General features: G+C 53.3%; 1 protein-coding gene across 2 annotated transcripts; it reads right to left on the reverse strand.

The window, feature by feature from the left end:
* Positions 1-473: 473 nt before the first annotated feature.
* Positions 474-18809, reverse strand: CC2D1A (coiled-coil and C2 domain containing 1A). Of its 2 annotated transcripts, none has more exons than XM_059888116.1 (29): positions 18521-18809; positions 16998-17133; positions 15380-15495; positions 15222-15287; positions 14844-14978; positions 14513-14747; positions 9760-9884; positions 9238-9310; positions 8985-9056; positions 8762-8892; positions 8609-8681; positions 7195-7328; positions 6714-6825; positions 6459-6631; positions 5613-5735; positions 5471-5529; positions 5262-5378; positions 3866-3939; positions 3731-3789; positions 3559-3610; positions 3356-3455; positions 3177-3267; positions 2359-2496; positions 2203-2264; positions 1568-1631; positions 1350-1476; positions 1190-1266; positions 1069-1116; positions 474-987 (listed from the first exon to the last, which is right to left on the reverse strand). In XM_059888116.1, the coding sequence occupies exons 1-29, from the start codon at positions 18578-18580 to the stop codon at positions 967-969; spliced, it is 2853 nt and encodes a 950-aa protein (XP_059744099.1). In that variant the 5' UTR covers positions 18581-18809; the 3' UTR covers positions 474-966. The 2 variants fall into 2 exon arrangements, with proteins under 2 accessions (XP_059744099.1, NP_001092424.1); NM_001098954.1 differs by having other exon boundaries at positions 2203-2267; positions 18521-18793.
* Between the last annotated feature and the right edge of the window lie 43 nt (positions 18810-18852).

The following is an 18852-nucleotide window of genomic DNA, read 5'->3' on the forward strand; positions in this document are numbered from 1 at the left end:
CCCTAGCCCTTTCAAGTGCTCACTGCAGACCAGGTGCCCTTCCGCTTGTGGCAGGGGCTCTCATTGTATCGTATCCAGCAGCGGAAGCTGAAGCTCTGGGACGCTAAGTGCGTCCGGCAGTCTAGTCCAGGTCCTGGGGCCCCCGAGCGGCAGGGCTGCCTTGCAAGGCCCTGAGACGCACATGGGTCACCAAGCACCACCACGTATGACCTGACCTTGTGTGTAAACCCAGATACGCCCAAGGCCACCAGCTGGAGAGACGCACGCAGATGCCCTCAGGTGCACTGCAGACCCCAAGGACACACGCACGGGCCTTCACACACATCCCTGCAAAGAGTGTGTGCACAGACCATGTCCTTCACGGGCACGCTCCCTGCCAGCCTGCTCCTCTTGCAGGCACCTCTTCATCAGCCCCCTGGGGTGGGGCAGCCCAGCCCAGGCACGGGGGGCAGGAACAAGAAACAAGGGCAGGACAGAGTGAGCCAGGTGCGGCCCTGGCTGTTTATTCCATGTCTGCCCTGGGGGCCCAGCTGGGCCAGAGCAACCCTCTGGGGAGCCTGGCTGACCCTGGCTCGCCTCAGCGGCTTCTTTGGGGTGTGGGTGGGCATCAGGGTTAAGGCTGGGGAGGGACAGGAAGTAAAGTGCTTGCAAGGGCCCTGGGGGCTTGGTCCCAGCCACCCTCCCGCTTTGGAGGCCGGCAAGGGGCTGTGCACCCCTGGGCTGTGCAAACGGACTTTCTGGGGCCCACCCAGCTGCGCCTGGGTGAGGGGCACACACAGGCTGGCAGGCCCTGCCGACGCCCCCTGCCAGGGGAGGCTCCAGCCGGGCCAGGTGGGCCCAGTGGGGGATGTGTCCGTCCAGAGTTGACTGTCCACTGATTGTCTGCTTGTCTGGTCTGAGGTTGTGGTAGTATTGGGGCCGCAGGCCCGCTCCCAGCTCTCCGGGGGCCGCCTGTCCCTTTGCCCCTCACCGGCGGAGCCGCTGCAGCTGCGGGGAGAAACGGCCTGGGTCAGGATGGGGGACACGACCACACTTGCCCACCTGGCTCTCAATGCCTAAGCTGCTCACCTCACTCTCGACCAGGTTCCGTCTATACAGTGCCTCCTTGGCGGCCTCCTAGGGGGTGAAGAAGGAGTCAGCAGGCAGCCCCTGGTGGCCCTGGCCATGCCCCCACGCCCGCCCGGCTCACCCTGCTGCCATCATTGCCCAGACGCCGGGCGGCCTCCGTGTAGAACTGTAGCTGGCGCTCCAGCTGGGCCATGTACTCTGAGGGATGGAGGTGGCGAGGGGCATCAGGATGGGGCCTGCAGCCCCCACCCCTCCCCTGACACCCATCCCTGAGCTCCTACCCCGCCGCATGCCCGGGCCTCCCTGCTCCAGCTGCGCCCGCTGCCACTGGCTGCGCTGCATGATGTCCTGGTACTGCTGCGCCACCTCGGGGGGCACTGGCCGCCGCGCCTGCCTGAGGCCCAGGATCTGAGGTGGGGGGAGAGGATGCAGAGGGAGCTGTGAGGGACCTGCGGACCCCCCAGTCCTGCCCCACTGAGCCTCGCAGGGCAGTACCCACCTTCCGCTCCAGACGCTCTTGGTCGAAGGCCAGCACACTGAGACTATGCAGGGGCCGTGCTGATCTATGGGGTTGGGGAGGGGTGAGGGGCTGCAGGGAACTCCCATTCCCAACCCTGTTAATTCAACAAACATACTGGGCCCCGGGGAACAGTGGGAATCAAGCCAGGCCCACCCCTGTATTGCTGAATCCACGACCTGACAGGGACAAGGGGTGTACACCCAGGCAACTGTGATGCCAGGTGTCAGGGAGGGCTTCCTGGAGGAGGTGACGGCCAAGCTGGGAATCAAAGGAGTCAGAGTTGGGCAGAGGAGCAAGGAGCAAGTGTGGCGATAGGGGTGCTCAGGGTATTATAACACAGAGTAGCCAAGAGGCTCGTAAAAACTAAATGTAGCCATGAACCAACAGGAAGAAGTAGGGAAAAAAAGGCTGGATTATTGACAGTGGTTTGATCACAAAAGGTCTTAAAGATCAAGCTGAGGAGTTTAAACCAGATGCTCTAGGAGAAGAGGAGCCAGGAAAGGTTTTGAAGCAGGTGAGAGACATGCTTTAATTTGTGCTTGATGATAAGTCGTCCAGGAGAGGCTGAGATAAGAGGGGCATTCTCTCCAGCACAGCTGGGCCCAGTCACCTACCTGTTCCCTGGCTCCCTCGTAGGAGCAGGTATGGGAGGAGCCTTCCCTTTGGGCCCAACAACCTGCTTCAGAGAACAGAACTAGTCTTGTGAGTCTCGGCCACCTTGACACAAGCCCCACCTTCCCCCCGGGGCTGCTGGCAGGCAGGGGTCTCACTGTGGGCACAGATGCTGGCACGGGGTCGATGACCAGCCACCTCTCAGTCGTGGTCTCCAGCTGCTGGGCCGTCAGTGGCTCGCGAATCCGAACCATCACCTCCAGCCGCCCCCCTGTGGGCCTGCGACCATCCAGGACCTGGGGGGAGTGAGGGGAGGCTGTTAAGAAGCAGGCAGTGGGGATTCCCTGGTGGCTCAGTGGTAAAGAATCCACCTGCCAATGCAGGAGACGTGGGTTCGATCCCTGGTGTGGGAAGATCCCACATGCTGCTGAGCAACTGAGCCCACGTGCCACAACTATAGAGTCTGTGCTCTAGAGCCCGGGAGCTGCAAGTACTGAGCCCCCGTGCCGAAACCACTGAAGCCTGTGGACCCTAGAGCCCGTGCTCACAACAAAAGAAGCTCCCGCAACGGGAAACCTGCGTACCACAACTAGAGAGTGGCCCCCGTTTGCCACAACTCGAGGAAAGCCTCTGCAGCAACGAAGACCCAGCACAGCCAAAATAAATAAAATTACCAAAATAAAGAAATAAATAAAAGCAGCAGCAGGCTGTGGCTGGAGGCTCAGGGCTGGGCTCCAGGACAACCAGGGAAATTTCCAAAATATGAGCCCCTGGGTATGGCTGAGACACCAGCTGCTCTTAATGGAGCAGGGTGCAGAGGGTACTTAGGGCTGGGTAGTGGGGAAGCCTGGTATTTCCAGGGAGGGGCTGTGCCAGCAGAGAGGACCTTTGGGAGGCTCAGGGCAGGGAGCATCTGGTTGATGTTCGTGAGTGGCATGGCTATACCCAAGTGTTCAGACCAATGTCCACCTCTCACCTCAAGGACCTCTCGGACCTCACATGCCGTCTCCAGGGCATCCAGTTTCAGCTGGGCTGTGCCCAGGACCCGGTCGGTCTTAAAGAGCCCCCTGTGTGTGTGAGAGGGGACAGGACGGTTGGCCCTGGGCAGCTCCCCCTCCTCTGGAGGCCCAGACAGCACCTGTGGCCCCAGCTCACCCCTTGTGGACCACTTCGAACTTGATGCCTTTGGTCTGGATGGCCCTTCGGAAGCCACGGTGGCTGCGGTTGATGCAAAGCTTGAACTGCTCCTTGAACTCTGCCAGGGGAAGGAGGGAGAGAGGAGGCGCAGGGTCAGCTTATGGTCTCATGGGCTTTCTGCGGGGAGGGGAGGCGGGGGACTGCTTCCTGCCAGGGCTCACCAGGGGAGTCTGTGTTTTTGATCACGCTGGTCTTGTCTTTCTGAGCTTCTTCCTGTGACCAGACAGGAGGTGAAAAAGCTCAGGGCTGGGGCCTGCCCTTGAACCCCTGCCGGAACCACACCCTCCAGGCCTGAGGGGGCTGGAGCCCATCCCCCCTCAGCTCCCCATGTACCACGTTGGGATAGGGGAAGTCGAACCGAACAAAGACATCCAGGTCACCAGGAGACAGCCCTGTGGGAAGACAAGGGTCAGAGTTGGGCAGACGGGTGGACCCCACAGCCCTGCCCCTTGCCTGGTGCCCCCTCACCTGGCGGTGTGGGCAAGCTGATGCCCTTCACGATGAATAGGAGCATGTCGTTGCTGCTGAGGTCAGGGAAGATCCTTCCGGGAGGGAGGGCGGGAGACAGGCACCTCAGTGCCACCACCCTGCCCGCCTTCTCGGCCCTCCCCCCAGTCTCTTGAGGGTGTCTCAGGTCCTAGGCTTGAGTTTTAGAACCAGACAGACTACAATTCTCTATTGAGGTCTGCCACTGGCTACTTGTTTAGTCCTTTCATAAATATGCACATATTTATTTGGAACCAGCTCTGCACCAGTCAGTGGCCTCACGTCTGTGGGACCTCTTCCCTTGAATAAGATTTCTGGAACCTTCTAGAATTTTCTGGAATCTTCTAGAATTCACCAAGTGCCCTAGCTGCTGTGGGACCTTCTCTTTCTCTGACAAGGTTTTTTGAGCATCTACTATATGCCAGCCAGTGTCCTCACTGCTGAAAATACAGAGGTAAATGAGGCAGACCATGCCTGTGTTCAGGGAGCCCTGGCTAGCTGAGTGAACAGATGACCCCTGAATATATAAACAAACAAAACAAAAACAACTCTGCAGAGGATTAAAACATGGGAGTGTGCTTGGGAGGTGCTGCTCTAGACAGAGCCATCAAGGAGGGCTTCTCGGGAGAAGTAACATCATAGGTGACTCAGTGTCAAGAAGAGGCTGCTACAGGGACTTCCCCAGTGGTTAAGACTTCGAGTTTCCACTGCAGGGGGCATGGGCTTGATCCCTGGTCACGGAATTAGGATCCTACAGGCCATGCAGTGCAGCAAAAAAAAACTTTTAAAAAAGAAAAAGAAGAGGCTGCTACATGGTAATCTGCTTAAGAGGGTCTAAGCAGAGGAGACAGCCGATGCAAAGGTCCTGAGTGGGAACACGGCTGATGTGTCTGATTGACCAAAAAGAAGTCTGTGTGGCTGGGGGTGAGAGAAGTGGGGTCAGTGAGAGGAGATGAGGGGGTGACAGGGAGCCAGGCTCTGGAGATGTCGGGGAGCCAGGGTGAGGGGTGCAGGTTATCCTAAGTGGTGATGTTAGGTTACCCCAGTGGCCACCCCTAACCTCGTGTACAAGTGGGAAAAATGATCCCAACTCCCTAGAGTGTGAGATGATGCAACAGGAGCAGGACCCACCTCACCACTCCATGAGCTTGCCCAGGCCTTTGCATTCACTAGACTGTCCCCATTTCCAAATGTGTCACTGTCAACACTCCATTGCCATCCTTTACTTACATGGCACGTCTGCCTCAGGACACTTGCACATGCTCTGCTCCCACCAGACCACCCAAACTCTCCTCCAGAAGCAAGTCCTCTGCTGGCTTCTGGGGAGTGTGAACCCCTCTCTCCAAAAGGGCCAGTGGCAGGGTATAGGGGGCCTTACTTGATGACGCTGAAGGTTCTCTGTTCAAAGCGAGCAGTGGGTGTGGGGAGACCCCGGGCAAAGGCCTGCTTCAGAATCTCCATGCTCCGCTTACAGTCCTCCGCCAGCTTCTCAAATCTGCCAGCGAGAGGGCCCTGCTCAGGTCCCTGGTCCCAGGGGCAGGCTGCGGGGTGCAGAAGTTAGTGGGGCATGGGGGCTGGGCTTCTTACTTGCTGGTTTCAGCGATGTTGCCTAGCTGAGTAAACTGGTTAGAGTGGTTCAGGCACATCTGGGGGAGCAGAAGAGAGTGAGGGGAGGGTTGGAGGGGCACCGTGTGCCTGGTGATGACCTGGGCAGGGAAGCCCCCTTCACCTCGTGCTGCTGCCTTATGAGTTTGGTGAGTTCGCCATAGCGTCGGGCAGACTCCTGAGACAGACCCGGGCCAGGACGCTGGACCAGGGCAAAATCATCCTTGTTGACGGGGGCAGGCGGCACCTGGGGAGGACAAGGCTTGTGAGGGAGGGGCCTGCTGGACAACCATGAGCAGACCCTCCCAGGGCTCTGTGGAAACATCACACCTCCTTCAAGAGGCCTTCCCTGACTACAGCTTCATCCGCAGGCCCTGTTCTTCTTTCCCAAGGAGAAAAGTAATCCTCAAAGAGAAGTGGATGGTCTGTCCCACATGGCACAATTTGTTACCCTGATCTCCAACTCCTCTTCTCTAGTAATGGAGTTCTGGCTGGACACACAGCAGCCCAGCAAGAGACTACATGTCCCAGCCTCCCCTGCAGCTAAGTGTGGCCACATGACTCAATTCTGGCCAATGGGAGGCAAGTAGAAGTGATGGTAACTCCACATCACTGCCCCATAGCCCGGATGAAGATAAGGCATCACTTATCTGGTCAAAGGTCAATCCACTTTGACCACAAGGACAAGAATGACCTCCTAAGGTGTCACAGAGTAGCAAGATGGAAAGAATCTGGGCCCTGAAGGGCTTTTTTAGAGGTCTCTTTTAGAGACCAGAATGCCCTAAGTGTTACAATACAGGAAACATAAATGTCTGTCTTATTTCAGCCACTGTCTTGGGCTGGGAAGAGGAGTTTGTTACAGCAGTTTAACCTGGACCCTGATGAATACATTCTAAGTCATGTGACTGCTAAGTGGCAGAGGTCTGAAGGGTGAGTGCCTGGGAAGGTCCAGAAGGCCTAGAGGGTTCACCTTGGTGATGTCCACAGGTAGCCCGTTGCGTGAGGCCTCCAGCATGGGCTCCAGCCCCTTGGCCTGGCGCAGGTGCATCTTGGCGCCCTCCACGTCATTCTTCTGCTTGGCTCGCAGTGCAGCCTGCAGGAGCTGCTTCTTGCGGCCCTCCAGGAAGGCCAGCTGCTGCTGGGCTGTGGGTACAGGGGTGTCTGCGGGTGCTGCCCCACCCACAGCCAGGCAATTGGCTGCCCAGGTGGGGAGGGCTGTACCTACCTCTGGTGGATGTGCCTTTGGGGGCTGCTTTGGCTATGGGGGCGGATCCTGATGGGGGTGCCTTTGAAGGTGGGGCTTTGGGCTGGGCTGTGGGGGCTGCAGGGCTGCTAAGCTGCAGAAGGATGGAGAGCAAGTCAGAGCTTTCCCAGCACCTGTGATGAGTCTGCTGCCCACAGGGTCGAGGCCTGACAGCGACAACACTGACCATCTCAGTTTCTATTTCCTCAGCACTGAACACATGTGATCTTGTTCACACTAACCCTTGGCAACAGCCCCTGGAGGTAGGGACTAGTACTGTGCTCACTGTACAGAGGAGCCCGAAGTTCAGAGGGCAAGATGACTTGCCCATGGCCTCATGGCCAGGAAGTAGCAGGCCCGGATGTGCAGCCGGTTTTTCCTGGCTCACGGCCAGGACTACTGGGGCTTGGCTTTGCTGCCATGCCACTCCCCTGCCTCACCCCAAGGCCCTGGCCCTTCACACCTTTTTAGGCTCCTCGTCCTCTTCGTCCTCAGGGCCTTCATCCTGATTGGCCAGCTTCATGGCGGTCTCCAGGACCCCCACCAGGCTCTGCTGGGTGGGCTCGGTGGCCTCCAGGCCCTGGATCGGGGGGAAGCCTAGGTGGCCAGTTGGGACCCGGTCAGGAGGGTGAGGCCCACACTATAATGGTTGAGACACAGGGTCTTCCCCTGCTAAGGAGCTTCAGGCCTTTGAATCTATGTGGGTTGGCCAAAAAGTCTGTTCTGATTTTTAAACCCTGAACAAACTTTTTGGCCAACACAATACTTTGCGTTTTCTTGGTTCTTTCTTTTTTTTGTAGAAGGGCAGGGTGGGCTGCACCGCAAGGCATGTGGGATCTTACTTCCCCAACCAGGGATCGAACCCACGCCCCCTGTAGTGGAAGCACGGAGCCTTAACCACTGGACTGCCAGGGAAGTCCCTGAATCTATTTTGAATGCAAGGAAGGAGCTGCCGCTGGTTTGGTGGAGATGTCAGACCATTCTAACCTCCCTCTTTGCTCTTGGCTCCTCTTGCCTGACCCTGGCTGGGTCTTGGCCAGACTCCATCAAGCAAGCACCATGTGAGGTGGCGTGCTGGGCATAAGAGGTGGCCCTGGGCCTGGAGGGACTCCCAGGGGACCAACGTGCAGAACTGTAATTGCTCTCGTGGTGGACAGACAGGCGACTCTGAGATCCCAGAAGACACCTCCAACCCATTGGCAGGGGTGATGGGAGGCTGGGAAGATCTCTGTAAAACTGAGAGCTGATGACTAGGAAGGAGTGAGTCAAAGAAGAAATGACCAGGGGCTTCCCTGGTGACTCAGTGGTAAAGAATCTGTCTGCCAAAGGAAAAGACATGGGTTTGATCCCTGATCCAGGAAGATGCCACATGCTGCGAAGAAACTCAGCCCCAGAGCCACAGCGTCTGAGCCTGGGTTCTAGAGTTCAAGCTGCACTACTGAAGCCCACGTGCCTTAGAGTCTGTGCTCTGCAACAGGAGAAGTGACCGCAATGAGGCCTGTGTACCACAACTAGAGGGTAGCCCCTGCTTGCTGCAACTAGAGAAAAGCCTATGCAGCAATAAAGACCCAGCACACTCAAAAATAAACATATAATGTTTTAAAATAAATAAATGACCAGACAGTGGTGGGATGGTGAACAGAATCTTCAGATAAAAACCTCCTAATTTTTAGTGTTTGCCAATTTCTGTGGTGTAAACATTCCCGTGGTAAATGATTTTAGGGTACCCATTGTCTAACAAGCTTACAGAATTTCTGAAGGTGCAGCCATCAGCTCCCTGGGACTGGAGAGCTGGAGGGAACAGCACCTGTGAAGGCTCAGAGGTGGAGCCTCTGAGTGGAGCCCACTGGTGGAGTGGGGCTGGGGGCAGGGCCTACCTGGAGGCACAGGCAGCTCCGCCACGTCCACCGCTCGGCCAGCCTTGTGGGCTCGAATGGCATCTTGGTATTGCTGCAGGGAACACAGGTGTCAGGGCTTCCTGGGCAAGGTCTCTAGGGGTGGCCGACCCGCCTACTTGGGTCTCCACGCACCTTGACGATGCGCTCATGCATGCGAGCCTTCCGCTGGTCCCCCTTGGTCTTGGCTTGAGCCGCAGCCACGTGGTACCGCTCCATCCGCTGCTCTAGTGCCTCCAGGAGAGTCTTTGGGGGTGGAGGAGCCTCTGGGCCAGACCAGACAGTAGAGTTAAGGGTCTTGGTGAGGGGAGATTGTCTTGCTCTGGCCGGCCCACCCCACAGGGTCCCAGGAGCCTACCTGGTGTGGAGGGCACCACAGCAGGAGTTGGAGGCTGCACAGGTGGTGATGGTGGGCCCTGGGGCAGCTGGTCTATGGGCAGAGAGGTCCAGTCCAGTGTGGGGCTTACTTGCGGCTGCCCTTCCCCCGACCAGGCTAGTCTGGCCTGAGGCTGGGGTCCCTGGGGTCCCCCTGACCAAAGGGGTGGCAGCATCAGCAAGAACGTCCTGGAGACCTCCAGCAGTCCTGGAGGATGGGCAGGGTGGGTCCTCACCAGGTGGAGGAGGCAGGCGCGACAGGTCCACGGGCTCCCCCCGACTCAGGGCCTCCAAGACAGCATCAAAGCTCTGGGAGAAGGAAGATCAGGGGAGGAGGCTGCAGCTGCAGGCTAGGACCCCATGAGGAGCCTCCACGACCTGCCACATGGCAGATGACTCCCCACTGTGTCCCTTCCTTTGCAGCAAGCATCTTTTTAAAATTTTTATTTTTGGCTGTTCTGTGACCAGGGATTGAACCTGCTCCCCTTGCAGTGGAAGTGCAGACTGACCTGGTGGTCAGTCTCTGGACCACCATGGAAGTCCCTTTGCAGTATTTTGCTCAAGCCTCCTCCAAACATTTATGCCCATTTCACAGAGAGGGTAAACTGAGGCTTCAGGAGGTGCAGGAAACTATAGTCACGGAGTGACCAGGATTCAAATCTGGGTCTGTCTTAACTCCAGAGCCCCTGTTCTTTGCTATCACACAATGTTAGAAGCATCCTGTCCTCTACCTCCAACCCTGACCCCTCTGGACGCACCTTGGCCACACGAAAGTGCTTGGCAGCAGCGGCGGTGTCTCCCTGCTGCTTGGCGTGGAGGGCAGCCAGCTTGTATTCACGCTGGCGGCTCTGCAACTGAGCCAGGGGGCCAGGGCTGCAAGGACCTGCGAGAGGGAATGGTGCACAAACTATTTCTACTTAATTCTCACAACAAAGGCCCACCTTAGAGATTTGAGAACTGAGGCTCAAAGAGGGGATGCTGTTTCCCCAAACCACACAGCCTGAAGGCATAGTGAGGACTCAACCCTATGACTGTCAGTCTCTACAGCCAATGCTATTTTGCCCCCAAGAGAATTCTGGAAAACTTTCTGTACTCTAACACATTTTTAAGTCGACATCTAAAACTTCATTTTGAGTTGAGACAGTGGCAATGGCTGTTGTCCCTAGTGTCTTCAAACACTGACATTTGATAAAGAAAATCATCACACTACTCTTTTAAATCAAATGTATCCTAACTACCATGGTGATCTGAAACTCACCAATATTTCCCTTTTATTTTTTCAGATTGTGGTAAAATACACACAAGATAAAATTTACCATCTTAACCCTTTTTAAGAATACAGTTCAATGGCATTAAGAACATTCACATTGTTGTACAACCATCACCACCATCCAACTCCAGCACTCTTTCCGTCTTTCCCAACTGAAACTCTGTCCTCATTAAACACTAACTCCCCATCCCCTTCCCCCAGCCCCTGGCACCCACTGGTCTACTTTTTGTCTCTGGGAATCTGCCTCCCCTAGGGACCCCCTATAAGTGAAATCATACAGTATTTCTCCTTTTGTGACTGGCTTATTTCACGCAGCATAATGTCTTCAAGGTTCATCCGTGCTGTAGCATGTGTCAGAATTTCCTTCCCTTTTCAGGGTGAATAATATTCCATTATATGGATGGACCACATTTGTTTATCCATTTACAGGCATAAATTAGACAGTGTAGGTCTGGTTCCAGATCACCTCAATAAAGCAAACATTGTAATGAAGTGAGTCACTCAGTTTTTTGGTGTCCCGGTACATACAAAAGTTACTATACTATACTGTAGTCTGTGAAGCATGCAATACCATTATGACTAAAACAATGTACATACTTTAACATAAGAAAATGTCATTGTTCCACAGGGTAACTAAGCCCACGCACTGCAACTACGGAGCCTGAACACCCTACAGCCCATGCTCTGCAACAAGAGTCGCCACTGCGACGAGAAACCTGCTCACCGCAACGAGAAGCCTGCTCACCGCAACTAGGGAAAGCCCGCGTGTAGCAGCGAAGGCAGCCAAAGATAAACAACTCATTGGATTTAAAAAAATGTATTGTTAAAAAACGCTAACTACCACCTGAGCCTTCAGCAAACTAGCAGTAAAACCGAGAATCACGGATCACAGATCCCCATAACAAGTATAGCAATAATGAAAACCCTTGGAATCCTTCGAGAATTGCCAAAATGTGACAGACAGACACAAAGTGAGCAAATGCTATTGGAAAAATGGTGCCAACAGACTTGCTCAGAGTACAGTTATCACAAACTGATTTGTAAAAAAAAAAAAAAAAATCACAGTAATCTGTGAATTGCAATAAAGCAAAGCTGAAGAAATCCAGGTGTGCTTTATCTGTCAACAGAAACTGGACACGTGGAAGCTTCTGGGATCGACCAGGGATTGAACACGTGTCCTCTGCATTGGCCAACGGATTTCCAACCACAGGACCATGAAGTCCTACTTTTTAAATATATGCCAGGGTTCACAGCGAGCAATTGGGAACTTCAGATCTTCCCTTATTTACATACACGTTTCCGGCAGAATTGTATCGTAACATGATGCATTTGGGTACTCAAGAGTCTTTAACACCTTACTGTACATTTAAATGTACCTTTCTGCGGTGTATCAGCAAAGTTGGGAAACAGGATTAAATGGCTTTTAAAACACTATATTAGATACAGATTCAAATAATATACCTAATATGTTCTTAGGAGAAGTGTTCTTAAATTGAAATCAATAAGTACAATTGTTGGTATTAAAAATAAAATACAATAGATACACCACCCACCACCCAGATATACATCCTAGAAACACCTGGAAAACAGTACAAAGTACCTGTTGTACTTTTTCAGACTGATAACTGGACTCACTGCTTTGTTTTGGTGGACTTGCCTGAGAAGGTGTGCAACTTGAAGCAAAACAACTTGACATTTTTTTTTTTAATTGAGGTATAATTAATTTACAATGTGTTAATTTCAGGTGTACAGAAACCTGATTCATTTATGTATATATATAAATAAGTGTTCTTTCTCAATATATAACTAAGTGTTCTTTCTCAGGTTCTTTTCCATTATATATACGTAAAATATATAAATCCACTGTATAGCATAAGTTCCCTGGGCTATACAGTAGATACTTGGTTTTTTTGGAACTATGTATATAATGTATATATCTACTCTATAGCATAAGTTCCCTGGGCTATACAGTAGATACTTGGTTTTTCTGGAACTATTTAAAATATAATAAGGTGTATCTGTTAATCCCAAACTCCTAATTTATCTCCCCCTGCCCAATATCGGAGAAGGCAATGGCACCCCACTCCAGTACTCTTGCCTGGAAAATCCCATGGACGGAGGAGCCTGGTGGGCTGCAGTCCATGGGGTCGCTAAGAGTCGGACACGACTGAGCGACTTCACTTTCACTTTTCACTTTTATGCATTGGAGAAGGAAATGGCAACCCACTCCAGTGTTCTTGCCTGGAGAATCCCAGGGACGGGGAAGCCTGGTGGACTGCCGTCTATGGGGTGGCACAGAGTCGGACACGACTGAAGCGACTTAGCAGCAGCAGCAGCAGCCCAATATCTTGACATTTCTTAATGTGGACCATTTTTAAAGTCTTTATTGAACTTGTTACAATATTGCTTCTGTTTTACGTTCTACTTTTTTGGTCCCGAGGTATGTGGGATCTTAGATCCCCGAGCTGAGATTGAACCTGCACCCCCTGCATTGGAAGGCAAAGTCTTAACCACTGGACCACCAGGGAAGTCCTGTAACACCCTGACATTTCATTGGCTTTATCTCCTGCCACTGAAAGTCCCTCTTAGTGTTAAAATTTTTTTATTTTGGGGCAGAATTACTGTTGGAATTATTTTTTGCACAAAACTGAGCAAAGCTTAACTATATTGAGCTTTTTTGATAAATAATTTTGATATAGTAAGAGTAAAACTGTACTGGCGAGGCAGCTCTTGTTGACAAGGTGGGGGCCGGGTCCACCCACTAGCACGTAGCTCCTGTTTCCTTGTTCATTCTTTTCCTACTTTCCTTTTTTGTCTTTAATGTGCAAAGAAACCTGCTTCACATCATCAAATAGATGAGAAGAGACAGAGTCTTACAGATGTCACATGATTCTCAGGGTCCCTGCACAGCTATATACAAAAAACCCCATTATGAAAAACTGTTGGTGATTTCAGCTGAGAATCTCAGGTTACGACTTCCAATAGTCATCCTTGAGCTTTATTAAAAACAAAAGCTTAGAAACCAGCTTGGCTGAAGCACTCAGAGACTAGGGGTTCACTTTCTGAACCTCAGGGCAGCATTTGGAGTATCTCCTTTGGTTTGCCCCATTTTCTTTTCTTAAGGTGGGGGAAGGGGAGGTTAGGGGAAAGAAAACTTCTTGGGAGGTGTGTTCTCCAGCAAGTGAGTTTTAGGAACGATGGACAAGCTGATGACTTGGGAACTACTCACTTAACACTCTATGGGTGGGGGCCTTCCCTGGTCGTCCGGTGGTCAAGAATCTGCCTGCCAGTGCAGGAGACATGGGGTCGATCCCTGGTCTCGGGAAGATCCCACATGCCATGGAGCAACTACGCATGTGAGCCACAAATATGGAGACTGTGTTTTAGAGTCCTCGAGGCGCAACTACTGAGCCTGTGCACTCAGAGCCCATCCTCTGCAACAAAAGAAGCCACCACAATAAGAAGTCTGTGCACCACAATGAAGAGTAGCCCTCGACGCAACTAGAGAAAGCCCGCAAGCAGCAATGAAGACCCAACACAGCCATAAATGAATAAAAATAAACAAATCTTAAAAAAAGAAAAAACTCTATGGGGAATTCCCTGGTGGTCCAGTGGTTAGGACTTTGCACTTTCACTGCCGGGACCTGGGTTCAGTCTCTGGTCAGGAAACTAAGATTCTGCAAGCCACCTGGCACACCCAAACCAAAACAAAACCAAAAAACCATAATGCTGTTCAGTTCTAAAAAGGAATGGCGTTCTGACACATGCTGCAGCATTTTGCTAAGTGAAGGAAGCCAGACACAGGAGGACAAACACTGGATGATTCTATTCCGGTAAAATATCTATAAGAGGCAAATCCAGAGACAGAAAATAGAACAGAGGTTCCTAGGGACTGGGCAATGGAGAATGGGGAGTTAATGCTGAATAGGGGAGATGAAAAAGTTTTGGAAACTGATAGAGGTGGTGTTGCACAATATTGTGAGAGTGACAAATATCACTCAATTGCATGTTGAAAAATAGTTAAATGGCGAATGTTTTGTTAAATATATTTTACAGCTACTACAGACAGAAAACCTCTCCTGTGAGCCTGTGTTTCCCTTGGAAAGTAGGATCTGGGGAGGGAAAGGTGTTAACAAATATCTAAAAATCAGGGCAGGCCCTGTACCCCCCCACCAAAGGGGCAGCCACTAAATGAATACCCCCTCATCAGCCCACATCAGCCAGCCCTGCCTGTGGCCTACCTGGCGGCAGCTGGGGCTTAGCTGAGGCCAGGGACGAGGATGGAGCAGCGGAAGGAGGACTCTCCACGATGACCCGGGGATCTGGGGCCAGTGGGTTCAGAGGGGCTGGCTGGGTGGGGGCAGGTGTGTGGCTGGGTGTGGCCACTGGACCCTTCCCCACAGCCACAGGCGGCGGGATGTCCCCTTCGTCGATGGCTTTGCCCTTCCGGACCGAGGCCAGCAGGTTTTCAAGTGTCTGGGAGAAGGTGTGAACGTAGGTTTGGGAGGAGCCTGGAGCTGGGTGCAGGGGGCAGTGGTGAGGACCTGGTCACCCTCTTGTCTGCCCACTCACCTTAAGCCCCCGGTCGTAGCGCCGCATCTTGGCACTGTCTCCGGCTTGCCTAGCGCTTTCGATCGCGGTCTGGTAGAGGGCCAGCCTCTCCTGCAAGGTGGCCTCCAGCCCTGGGCTGGGGGTTGTGGCCTTTGGCTGCGGGAGGGGCCAGGTGCACAGTCTGGGTGGTGACCCCTCTCTTCCTGGGTTGAGTACCTACTGTATACCAGGTGTGTTGCCCCCTCTAACCCCAAAGGGGCAGAAATCATCACCCATCTCCCAGGGTGGAGAACTAGGGATCAGAGGCACCCTACCACCTGTGCGAGGTTCTGTGGTTGAGAGGGGAGGAGGGAGCCCTTGAACCCTGGGCTGCACAGACCAGTGTTGTCAGGGGTATACCTGGGCCACAGGAGGGTGGGACTCTGAAGCCTTCTGCTCCTCCCCAAGGACCTCATTCAGTTCCGCCTGCAGGGACACACGGCCGGGGGCCAGTCGTGAGGGCCTGCTGGGTGGACACCAACGGGAGGGAAGTCTCCTGCTCCGCCCCGGGTGCTCACCAGCAGGTCATCATCAGCCTCCACGTCCTCTTCGTCTGTTCCCTCCTCTTCATCCTCATCTGGGTCTCTCATGCATAAGCTGGCCATCTTCTCAATGGCTTCCATGGGTAGGGGACCTGGAGGCAACGGGAGGCCCCAGTTGAACCAGGATCCTTCAAGAATCCCCAGCCTCTTGTCCCATTCACCCATGGCCGTGAAAATTAGGGTAGCAGGCAGTGGTCAGTATGTCTCCCTCTCCTGGGTCTTCCATGGCACCCCAGTGTCCTTGGGCCAGCAGGCACGATCCTACTCCCTGTCGATCTCCCTGGCCTCATCTCTTCCTCGACAAGCCTGAGTTGGAACCCCAGATCTGCAACTTTCTCACTGTGGGACCTTGAGCAAGTCGCTTCACCTCCCTGGGCCTTAGTCTTCCCATCTGTTAGATGGGGACAATAACAGTTTCTCCCTCACCATAGACTGCAGGGACTAAAGGTAAATGCAGCTCTTAGAACAGCACACTGTCAGCATTTTGTTGTTCATGTAACTCTTGTTATTCACGGCACCCATGTTCTATAAAGTTGGAATTAGTGAATAATGAACCAACTGGCCCTGAAGGAAATACAGCATTAGGTTCCCATGAGCCTCTGGGCACAACACTATTGTCAAACAGGCAATATATATCCTTGTTTTATGTGTGTTTCTACTTAAAGACACCTTCTTTAATATATATTGTTGATTCATTAACACGGAACTCGAGGCCAACAGCACTATAACTGATGCCTGAACGAAGCTTATCTACAAGGTACATCCTAGTCTTCTCATGCTAAGGAATAGGAGACAGCACTCTGGCACTACGCTTGGGGACCGTGTGGATCCGCAAAATCAACAAAAAGCACAAACATGAGAAAAGCGTGACATTCAACAGACCAAGAAAAGTCACTATTTGTGCGCTGAGACAAGAAGGCAGAGTGTCGCCTCGGCAGGGAACAGGCACACTGGGTGACTCAAACTTTTGGCAGCTCCATGCATGTCTGTGAATGACTGCAAAAGCGCGACAAGCAACTGATTTGGAGGTTACAAATAAATTTAAACCAATAGATGAATTTACAAATTTGGACTCTGTAGCTAACAAGGATCAACTGCATTAGCTATAAAGTGTAAAGGTTCCATGTGCCCGAGCTCCAGCCCCACTTGAGTCCCCTGCCACCTCTTCCAGGGCCTGTGCACAAACTGTGATTCACCCCCTCCCCCACTCTTCACCTGGCCCTCCCCATTGCAGGTGCCTCCTCCTGGAATCCCAGTCCAGCTCACACGTCTCCCCTGATCCCAGCCCTGATCACAGAACCATGGGTTGGAAGACATGCCACATCCATTATTGGTGATTATTGCCATTTTACAGACAGGGAAACTGAGCCCCATATAGTTGCTGAAACTCAGCAAGTCACAAGTCACACAGCCAGTTAGTTAAAGAAGTGGGACTTGAATCCTCATTTGGGGCCAGAGCCGATCGCTTAACTCTTCCCCAGAATTAGGCTGCCAGGCGGACAGGGACCTTCTCTGTCTCCATATTCTCATCACCTCAGTGCCCAGCTTCAAACAGGAGCTCAGAAAATGTTCAGGGGTGTACTGAGAGTCTCACCTTTGCCTTTAAGCTTCTCCAAGGCTTGGGGCTGGCCTCCCACCAAGGCCAAGAACTCAGCCTCCAGTTCCTCATCGTTAACTCCATCTTCGGGGATCATCAGGCCATCTGGGGAGAGGTCAACTAGCAGGCCCAGCTGTGGGAACAATGGGGGTTCAGTCATACCATGGGATGCACCCTGGCTAGCTGGAGGCAGCTATGATGGACCTGGAATCCCCTGGGGAGGAACCCAGGGCTCCTGGGGAAAGCCAGTCAGCTGGAACAGGCCCCAGACACAACAGGTGTCCCAAGATGGGCCAAGTCACTCCTCTGGCACAGATCAACATGGGGCAAAGGGCAGGTAGAGAGAGACCCAACTGCCTGCTCTGAGCCCACACCCGTGATGTGTTGCTAGCCAAGTTCAGTGGTGAAATAAGGCCCTACACCCTGCCCCAAAGCAAAGTCACTCTGCACAACTGGGTTTTTCCATTCCAGCATCTTCAGCAGAGGGAGCTGTGCAGGAAGACTGGAGGTGTCAAGAGTAAAAGGAAGCACAGACAGCGCTGAAGTTGGAAGTAAGGTCTTGGCTGTGTGAAATACCTGTCTTCTTATCCTATCCTTATTAATGACCAACCATGATGTGATAATATTAGGCTGAAGTACACAAATTACCCCCCTTTCTTTGGGTCAAAAATGGCCAAGTATCAGCAATCATATGCGCTCCATCTAATGGTAATGATGATGACACCATTTATTGAGCGCTATGTTCTAGCACCCTCTGTAAACTATCACAGATAGTTGTGAATTAAGAGTGTTGTGAATTTTCACAACTATCCTGTGACATACACTCTTAAGGTCTCCATTGTACAGATGAGAAGACTGAGGCTTAGAGGTGAGAAGACTGAGGCTTAGAGGTGTGAAGCCAAGTATCCAATATGCAGAAGCCCGGAGGGAACTTCAGGTCAGCCAGACTAATACCTGGGCACTAAGTTTTGGCCTGAGCTCCTTCCATCAAAGAAAAATCAAACTCTCCCAGTGCCTAGGAAAAAGGTAATGAGGGAGGGAGACGGGGCCCAACCACAATTCTGTGGGCTCACGGCAGGCAGTCCGGATTTGCCCTTAGCTCTGGCCAAGCAGTTGATCCCTATGACCTTGGACAGGTGTCTTCGCCTCTCTGGGCCTCAGTGTCCTCATCTGTACAATGGGGATAAAAAAGTATGATCTGGCCAAGCTGACGCCAGGGTTCCACGAGTGCTCAGTCCAGGAAAGCCATAACTGTCTTTCTTATCCCAGGTTCGAGGCCTTCTCCTCCCGGACTGGAGCTGCTACTGCAACAGGTGGCCCTAAGCCCTGGGCGGGGCGCCAGGAGCTGGGGAGCCCGGGCCAACAGGCCTTACTGTGGGGGTCGAACCTAACCTAGGGGGCAGGGACGTGGGCTCACCTGGGAGTGGAGAGCCGGTTCCCCCGGGGGGTGGGGCCCTCCCTCGAACGTGTGACAAGGGTGGGATGGGATACCTCGGCGGGGCCATGGGATACAGACTCACCTGGCGGGCGGTGGCGGCGCCTCGACCCGGGGGTCCCGGGGGTCCCTTCTTCTTGTGCATCTTCCAGGCTGGCTACTCGGACCACTGGACCCCTGGCCTGGCCTTGCCCTGCCTCCTACCCCGGGGCCTATGGCAGCGCACACGCCCTTCCTGAGTCCCACGCCCCTTGTCGGTGCCCGGAGACCGCCGACCCCACGCCCTCGGCCCCCAGGTGGCTGCCCCACTTCCGCCTTGGCCCTCGGGCGCCGCGGTACCGGAGCTCAGCCCCTGGACTTGCCGGGCCCACAACACAGAAACTACAATTCCCGGCAGGCAGTGCGCGAGTGCGCAGG

The sequence above is a fragment of the Bos taurus genome, chromosome 7 (genome assembly GCF_002263795.3).
Source record: "Bos taurus isolate L1 Dominette 01449 registration number 42190680 breed Hereford chromosome 7, ARS-UCD2.0, whole genome shotgun sequence".
Lineage (NCBI taxonomy): Eukaryota > Metazoa > Chordata > Mammalia > Artiodactyla > Bovidae > Bos > Bos taurus.